The following is a 10,032-nucleotide window of genomic DNA, read 5'->3' on the forward strand; positions in this document are numbered from 1 at the left end:
TCACTCACTCACTCTTACGACAATCATGGGTTGCTGAAGATCAATTCTAATCCGGGTGTTCACGGGTTTGCTACTTGGTGCCCTCTACATTGCCACATATATTAAAATGAACATTGACTGTACGAACCACTTTCTTTGTTTGTTGTTTAACGCCGCACTCAACATCATGACGGCGATCTTAAAAAAACCGAATCAGGATCGGACAATCTAGTGATTGATACGCAAAATGGAATCTGTTTCGGGGGATTATCTAGACTGGTTATTCTCTTGCACGGAAACAAGCACCTGCTGATGTTCACAGGACGTACAGAAACAAACACCTGCTGATGTTAACAGGACGTACAGAAACAAGCACCTGCTGGTACGTGTTAACAGGACGTACAGAAACAAGCACCTGCTGATGTTAACATGACGTACAGAAACAATCACCTGCTGGTACGTGTTAACAGGACGTACAGAAACAAGCACCTGCTGGTGTTAACAGGACGTACAGAAACAAGCACCTGCTGATGTTAACAGGACGTACAGAAACAAACACCTGCTGATGTTAACAGGACGTACAGAAACAAGCACCTGCTGATGTTAACAGGGCGTACAGAAACAAGCACCTGCTGATGTTAACAGGACGTACAGAAACAAACACCTGCTGATGTTAACAGGACGTACAGAAACAAGCACCTGCTGATGTTAACAGGGCGTACAGAAACAAGCACCTGCTGATGTTAACAGGACGTACAGAAACAAGCACCTGCTGATGTTAACAGGACGTACAGAAACAAACACCTGCCGATGTTAACAGGACGTACAGAAACAAGCACCTGCTGATGTTAACAGGACGTACAGAAACAAGCACCTGCTGATGTTAACAGGACGTACAGAAACAAACACCTGCTGATGTTAACAGGATGTACAGAAACAAGCAACTGCTGATGTTAATAGGACGTACAGACAGAAACAAACACCTGCTGATGTTAACAGGGCGTGCAGAAACAAACACCTGCTGATGTTAACAGGGCGTACAGAAACAAACACCTGCTGATGTTAACAGGACGTACAGAAACAAACACCTGCTGATGTTAACAGGACGTACAGAAACAAACACATGCTGATGTTAACAGGGCAAACAGAAACAAACACCTGCTGATGTTAACAGGACGTACAGGAACAAACACCTGCTGATGTTAACAGGACGTACAGAAACAAACACCTGCTGATGTTTACAAGACGTACAGAAACAAACACCTGCTGATGTTTACAGGACGTAAAGAAACAAACACCTTCTGATATTAACAGGACGTACAGAAACTAACACCTGCTGATGTTTATAGGACGTACAGAAACAAACACCTGCTGATGTTAACAGGGCGTACAGAAACAAACACCTGCTGATGTTAACAAGACATACAGAAACAAATGCCTGCTGATGTTAACAAGACATACAGAAACAAACACCTGCTGATGTTAACAAGACATACAGAAACAAGCACCTGCTGATGTTAACAAGACGTACAGAAACAAACACCTGCTGATGTTAACAAGACGTACAGAAACAAGCACCTGCTGATGTTAACAAGACGTACAGAAACAAGCACCTGCTGATGTTAACAAGACGTACAGAAACAAACACCTGCTGATGTTAACAAGGCGTACAGAAACAAGCACCTGCTGATGTTAACAAGACGTACAGAAACAAATGCCTGCTCGTGTTGGCAAGACATACAGAACAAGCATCTACCAATGTTAACATGACGTATAGAAACAAACGCCTGTTCATGCGTATTACATTACATTGTATATAAACAAGCACCCATAGCTGCTGATGCATACATCACATGGCGTACGGAAACAAATACCAAAATACTAACTGCAAGAAATAGCTTACAGCACATATACAATATCTATATGATAAAAAAAACGATTGGCACTTTGTCTTCAGGCAATCATCTGGCACAGCACGTTATATGACCCAGAATCTGTAGATATAATCTCAATACAGGCGCGGGCAAATATCAAGATGGATTCCCGTATCAGCCTAGATCAAACAGCGGGCGTGTTGTCACGTAGCCTCAGTGTTGACGTTACGCTGACGTAAGCTGTTGTTGATTCTCAGCTAATGACGTCACGCCACAGATTAACGCTGAGCACTAAGTGAGCGGTAATCACCTCCGCCACTAGGCCCTGCAAGGAATCCTGGCCTCCCAGTAACAAACCCCTTGTCCAAGTGTAGCGTCATACGTACCATATGGTAGACCTCGTGTCCGCCGGCGCAGCCACGAGATAAACCCGGAATATCAAAGCGACACAGTCACCTTTCTTGATTACTCCCTGCGCACAATACGTTTTTGTTGCGGTTGCTATTATCAAAATACAATGCAGTTCGTCAGCAATATAGACTGGGAGTTCTATAACACCGGAAACACGATGAACTGTGTTCTTATGGTGTTACCACGCCACATTTCTCAAAGAATATCAAGGACATACTTAGATTAAATTGGTCATATTAAATAGATGTCTCACCATATTTAAAACACTCTATTGTTAAACGATACATTATTTTTCAAAGGACAATTGTAGGTGTTATTCCAATGATTTCAAATTTTGTCGGAAAACATGTAGGCAGCGAGACTCCAATATCCGCATCCTGTAATCTGATGACGTGTAATAGGTGACATTGGCTGTGCGGCCACAAATGACAGATCGTTGTGAAAATAACCTTTTAAATCTTTCCAAATATTTCAAAGCCTGAGAATATAATACATCATGTTACCTATAACGATGTTCATATCAAATATTTAGATAAATCCTTTGAAGAGAAAAACTATTTTAAAAAACCAGAAGCATTAATGTACTTGTTCAGGGCTCTATATTTCCTATTACCCCCGTCAGCATGTACTAAAATCGTAAAAGCGCTTGATAAAATACTCGTTTAGGGGCCCATGAAAAAGCAAAGGGCCTTGTATCATGCATTATATAACGATCAACTCGCGACGGAGCTTCGCGCACGTGTATCATGATCATCAGAGTATTTCTCGTGCAGCCCGCAGAGCAACTCACACAGTATAAATAGAGACTACAAAGCGTTCTGGTCTATTTTTCAATATTTGCATAAAAGAATATTTTGTGTCAAAATCTAAAAGTAGGGAGGTATTTTAAGTTTGAGAAAATAGGGATGTGTTTTATATTAGAGGGCATATGAGCAACTGTCGGCTCGTATGTTCTTATAGCATTGAGATAATGTGATGTCGTCTTTTCCAAATATTTTTGTTAAAAACATAAAATCTACTACTGCTCCGTTATTCTATATATACAATGGATAATATCGACTCTGCAATCTGTCAATAATAAAAAATAATAACTCACAAACGTATTGCGTAAATTATGCAAATTAAATAACCTTAAACCAATTAATTTTGAGTTCCTTGTGTATAACTACAACACTGTGTGTAATTATACCCAGTGTTATTTTTTCAACTTACGTACGAGTATATCTTTACAGATGTTTTCCTTATTGGCAAATCACTGGGAAAACTGTTATCATAAATGTAATACTAGTCAACGATACCGAGAATCTATATACACACATGCTTGTTTGCTTGTTGTTTAACGCCGCAGTCAGCAATATTCCGGCTATATGACGTCTGTCTGTAAATAATCGAGTCTGGCCTAGACAATCCAGTGATTGATATCATGAGCATCGATCCACGCAATTGGGATACGATGACATGCATCAACCAAGTCAGCGGGCCTGACCACCCGACCCCGTTAGTCAAACCTAGGATACCTTATTTTATCTGATGTAGAGACAACAACTGCGTCACACACATTTCCACATTATCTATCCCAACCACGGACCTACTATATTCCCTCGATTAAAAGCCCGGGCTATCATTATTTTCAGTTTGTACTTTATAATCAGACCTAGTCCATGTAAGAGGTCTCCTTCTAGCGGCCCCATCTTCATTCCCATTGTGTATCTGGTCGGAGAGACGTATACAGAAATATGTTCAAACTGACTTATTTGATATTCAAATGTAATTGTGAGAAATCATTAGCTGTACATTTTGGTCTTATAGAGGTAATGCGTGTTTTATTGACACAAGAATAAACATATTTCACAGAACTGACTGCTCTTATTGCATGGTAAATGTATATAATCAAATTACTGTGATCAAGTTAGTGTGGTGGTGCTGGATTTAGATCGTGTGACCTATATAGTCCTTACTGTGTGGATTTTATTATTCTGCCACACGAGTATGTACATCGAAACTATGAACAAGGAATTTGGATAAATTTAAATTGATTTTCTCCAAATACACACAAGAAAAACTCCATTATAGTCAGAAAGACTATTTTAAATGAGCTTTGCATGCTGTTGTGAAGTCGGCAGTGAACTGGAGTTACCTCCCCTGTGTGATTTCACAATCGCAGGCAAGTCGGTGCTTTCTGTGTATGGTTCAATAGTGAGTTGTCAGGTAGGGTGTTGTTGGCGAGTTGTGCAAGGACACCCGTATATATACACCCAGGGGCCTACATCCCCATACAGGACCCGGGGGACAGGATGTGAGACCACACAGTCGGAGATCGGGATAAACAGGAGGACGCTGACAGTCGTCTGGACAAGAAAGCCATCTTACTTTCACTTTCACTTTGAGAGTGACTGGATGATTTAGTCTAAATAGCTTCAATATATCACTGGTGAGTACTTCTGTATTTACGACATGCATCATTCTTGATTGGGGAATATTGTATTTTATGAGCATTTATATGTGTTATATTACAATATCAGGGATACTGAGATAGTTGAAAACACTATTTACCAGTTCACTCATTAACGGGGGTGGTAGTGAACCTCATTTGTTCCTCTCATTAATTCATTAATTCCATTCATCTTATATAAATTTTGGAAGTCGCAAGAACAGTGATCTTGTTTTATGACTGATTGAAAGTAAGTGGTGGTTAATTTATAGAACTGATCTGGTACTCGTGAAATGTGTCTGATTTTGGTGAGAAACTAAATTAGAAAACTTTCTCCCTCCGCGTCAGACTTCTGACGAGACTCCTTCCACCATGGACACAAAGAATATGACTCCATGCTTCGAGCAATGAAGGGAAGATTTCCACTGAATCGTTTTTAATAGGATATAATTGAAACTAGTCCAGACCGTTTAATCCTTGAAAGCATGGGTTTATATCTGTGCAGTCGTAGTCTAAACTAATAATATTTTATTTTCCTTCCAGAAACCGTCCACCAAACTCAACATGTCTGAGGCCATTACGTTGACATCCATATCTGTAGGAGAAGCTCTCCGTATGTGCAAGACAACCACTGACATTGACGTCATCATAGAGTTGTCTAAACATGACAACCCTCAAGTCCGCCAGAGGGCGCTAAAGGAGATGTGTCCTTGCCGCGTTAAGAAGGACCTTGACGACTTCTGGCGCCGGGTGCTGCAGATGATTGACGACGAGGCAGACAATGTGCGCATGCAGGTTCTACACACGCTTTGTGACGGCTCCCCACAGCACATGGAGTTTTCCGTGGCGGAAGCCCTGGAGGTGTTTAACCATGACAGCAACAAGGTGATCAGGAGAAAGGCTCACAAGGCCCTGACGTCATACCGAATGAGAGGCAAGTGGAACATCATGTGATCGGGGAACAGGGAATCAGCATAGGGACAACTATGAAGGTTTCTGTTCCTGGCAGTAGCCATTCTACAGGCTCTGCCTGTCAGCAACACGGACACAGAAGTGATGTTGTGAACAGTCGGGATGAGCAGGGGAGTCAGAACTGCCTAGTTGTATATGTGACACTTGGTGGTTGTGTACTGTATGGCCGTCGTCCTCCTGCTTGTGGACAACTTTAGTCCTTCATCATTGTTATCCTTCCAGGACATTGACTGTATGCCTTGTTGATGAAGTAAACTGCTGAAGCTGACCTAACTTCGACTATGACACAATTTCATCCACAAACATTTGTGAAAAAACGTCATCGAAATGTGAAAACAAATTTGTCATGGATGACGGCCATGCTTCATTTGTCATTATCTCAAATTTACTCAAGCTTGATTTACGACTGACGTTATGTGATATAGAGTCATGACTGTATAAATGTACTGATGATATATTTTGTCATTTGTTTTATATAAACGTTCATTTGTCTGATACAAGGTTATTATTTCTCCATTTGATGCATCCATTACTTGTCATGGCAGACAGGAGAAGGGAAGGATCCTTGTCCCTATTTTTGTGTCAAGTGTCCGCACCACACAAGAAACGTTGATTATCGAAATTACCTTTCCCCAACACACACTGCCAAATCCTTTAATAGATCTAGTGGTGGTTATTGTAAGGCTGTGTGAAGGTCACGGGATTGGCTCTGTGGCTTGAACAGTTGATGGCAATTGTTGATTGAATCGGCCTATTTACGATTTCTATATGTTCCGTGTTTGACATAATTGCTCTATAGGTATATCGTCATTTGTTAATGTCACCGATAACCTATAGATTTTAATGCAAGCTCGGAGGTTCACACGAAAGTTTAACCAGCGCTTTTAAATCGTTCACACTTCAATGAACCCATCCAAACTTAAAATTTCATACTTTGTAGTTTACTGGTCTCGCCGAATAATATCGTAACAATGTTTGGTTGAATTTGAAGTCCTCTGGTTTCGCCGAAGAACATTGCAACAATGTTATTTTGTCGGTATTTGCCGGCTCTCGGTCACATACGTTTCCCCACTTATACTGAGTTACACATAGAAAAATAGTTCTTTGAATATATACAACATAATCTAGACATATGTCAACATAATTTAATTCTCTGAACAAATTTACAAACAATATTTTGGATAAATCAAATCTTAAAAATAGGATACAGGAAAGTGAACAAAAATATAAACATGACCTCGATGCACCGAGGCGAGGTCAACCTTCAAGCGCGGATTTATATATGACGTCACATAAGTTTTTAAAGAGGTGCTTTCCGAGTCGAACGGGAGCATGAGGATGACATTTATACTTACTGCTGTTGAAAATGAAGTTTATGGAGCAGGTATGGAAAACACCCCGACGCGTGAACCCTCTCATGGTACAAGCAAATTGGGAATATCACCGATTTGTGAATGTGTTACTTGTGTTTGGATAGTCGCAAACTAATTCGGACGATGTGGAATGGATTGGTGGGGATTGAACGGACGTTTACAACGTCAGGGTGTGTTATATTTGGAGTTTGGGATTTGTCGTGTGTGCTGTAATACTTTGCTTAGCAGGTGTTTCTTGTCACCTGAGATGGACCTACTGTATAACCTGTTGCCAGCTTCTTTTCTGTGCCCCGTCATTCCTCATGTGCCGCCGCTGCTCGGCCTAGAATGCACGGAGAAAGTCGGCCAACTCAGAATACGGATATTTTCTCGTGTCCGATAAAACAGGTAGGCAAGTGTTTTGGCAAAGATAAAGAAACGCGGGCTCCGTCCGTTACGTTTCGTTTCCGGAGCATAACTCAGAAACCGTTCAATATTTTTTCATGACACTTTTCAGGTCAGGTACATGCTGAACTGGTGCCTTTTGCAATTTAGAAATTTAAGAATTTTTTATTTTTTACGTTTTCATGGCAACAAGATGGACTTAAGTTTTTACAATTTCCATGACAAGTTCCTCCTCGGTTAACAAAGGTTAGGATTTGTTTAGATTTATTTATGTCAAAAATTCTGCATCAGGGGCGGGGGATTATTTAAGTTTCTTTCCTTACCTTTTTATGTTTCGTGGTTTCTCAAAATTCTAGATTTTTTTCCCGAAACGATAATGAATCGGGTTTTAGTTTGGGATTGATCAGGAGCAGTCGCTTTGATCTGTGTCAGCGGCCACATCTGAGCAGGGTACGACATTGTTTTCATCGGTGCTAGATTCCTGTCTTTTTCGAAAACAAGGCATCAAAGTCAATATCGCCCAATAAATCAATTTCGTTCACCACAGTAATTTTACAGAGTTCATTTTCTTCATTTCTCGTTATTAGATCTAGTATTGAAAGATAGCCATTCCATATCCAAATCACCGTCATTTTGTTTCATCTAGCATCTAGACGACATTAAACACCAGAACCAAAGCATTTATTTATTTTTAAGTCAGAAGGTTTTAAGGCAAAAATACTAAATTAATTATATTCCTGATAAATGCAGGGATTAAAAAGAAAATAGAAAAAACGAGTTGATTGTAAACACCGATCGAGAATTCGGGGAAACCCCGGAAAGTAGTTCCGGCAAAAGTTCACACGATCAATTTTACAAAACAATAGTTCACACCGTGTGAACCTTTCTGTCCGTTCACAGGAGTGTGAACTCCAAATATCAGATCACGTAACTACCCATTCAGCCAATCATCTTTAAAGAAACGTCTGTAAACTTGAAAGTATGAAATTATTGATAAAATTATGGAGAAAAAAAGCTCTCAGCGGATGTCACTGATTTACAAATAGCAACGCCACAGAACAAAACATATAGGATGACGTCACAAACATAAAACGTGACGCAAATGACGTCACATAGCAGGAGACGGGCTGCTATCTATTCTACATTCTATAGTTACAGTGGCCCGCAGATTTCTGATCACATGCGGGCATTTTTACGATAACTGTATCCATTTCAGCTATAATACATGTTTTAACGTTCACATTTGGTGCATTCCATTGTTAACATGTGTGTTTACATTAAGCGTTGTATCGGAAACATAGTAGTGGTCCTGTCATTAATACGGTTGTAAGCGTTAAGTTTTCATTTTGACATGACATGTGCGATAAAGATACCCAAAAGTGTCAACTTTTCGGCATAATAAATAATGTATGGTGTCATAAGTGGCCGAGTCTGTCTTACAGACCGTGATACAAATATATCAAATACAGCCCATGCAAGTCTATAATGTTTGGCAAGTCTAGATTTCTGCAGCATTATGAAGATAGTCTCTGGGCTCCTTTTGTATTATATTTTTATTAAGATAATTTACAACTGGTTCTTTTCTGTACGATATGTTCATTTCAGAGACTAGATGTTAGTCTATAAGTGGCCGTATACGGTGTCACATTAGGTTAGCAGAACAATAGCAGATCCACGTCGCCCCAATATCATATTTTTCTGCTTACCTAATATGACACTGTCTGCGGCAACTAAAGACACCCTAACTAATATCATTATGCCTCAAAGTGAGATTGACCAATCAGTGAGCAGAACTTCTGACCCCACGTGGGCCCGTATACCGTCAGTAAAATCCAAGATGGTTGTTACAGACCTATGACAGCGTATACCGTTAGTAACATCCATCTTGGATTTTCCAATACCCGCTTCACATATTTCACAAGAACATAGCAATATACTAGATACTAGTCCGTCGTTAGGAATTAGCGGACTGCTATCAAGTTAAAGTGGCCCGCCGATTTCTGATAACACGAGGGCATTTTTATGATAATTCTATCCATTTCAGCTATAATACTTGTTTAACCATCCACATTAAGTGCATGCCGCTGTTAAGTGAGTGAGTGAGTTTGGTTTAACGCCGCTTTTAACAGTATTCCAGTTATATCACGGCGCGTCAGCTTAATGTGAGAGTAAAGCCCCAAGTGATGCAGGTCTCAGACGTTTACCACTTCGGTGAAACCCACGAGCACGGGTATGGTGCTGACAAACCTAGAAACATAATCGGGGCGAACCAGGATTCGAACCCACAATCATAGGTTTCTGGCGTGCCCAAGGGACGCAACTCTGCACAGCGAATCGTGGCGCCTTAGACGACTGGGCCACCCGTGCCCCAGCCACTGTTAAGGTTTGTGTTTACATTAAAGTGTTGTATCGGAAACATGTACTGGTCCTGTCGGTTCTACAATGAGTGTAAAGTTTTCGGCCTAATAAATTCGTTGTGGTTTCTTAAGTGGCCGTATACGGTGTCATAGGTTAGCAGAAGCATAGCATATAACCTAATATGACACCGTATACGGCCACTAAAGACACCATAACTAATGATATGAAGTTGGTATTTCGTGATAAAGGA

At 40.5% G+C, this 10,032-nt stretch overlaps 1 protein-coding gene across 1 annotated transcript; it reads left to right on the plus strand.

Moving 5' to 3' along the window:
- The first annotated feature begins 4,397 nt into the window (after positions 1-4,397).
- On the plus strand, positions 4,398-6,164 carry LOC124116634. Its single transcript, XM_046478046.2, has 2 exons — positions 4,398-4,695; positions 5,239-6,164. Exon 2 carries the CDS (start codon positions 5,260-5,262, stop codon positions 5,647-5,649), a length of 390 nt encoding a protein of 129 aa, XP_046334002.1. The 5' UTR covers positions 4,398-4,695; positions 5,239-5,259; the 3' UTR covers positions 5,650-6,164.
- The last annotated feature ends 3,868 nt before the right edge of the window (positions 6,165-10,032 follow it).

The sequence above is a fragment of the Haliotis rufescens genome, unplaced genomic scaffold (genome assembly GCF_023055435.1).
Source record: "Haliotis rufescens isolate VD_foot unplaced genomic scaffold, xgHalRufe1.0.p SCAF_32, whole genome shotgun sequence".
NCBI lineage: Eukaryota > Metazoa > Mollusca > Gastropoda > Lepetellida > Haliotidae > Haliotis > Haliotis rufescens.

Excerpts from the sequence above, each read along its gene's own strand:
- LOC124116634 (XM_046478046.2), top strand. The coding sequence starts at position 5,260 with ATGTCTGAGGCCATTACGTTGACATCCATATCTGTAGGAGAAGCTCTC.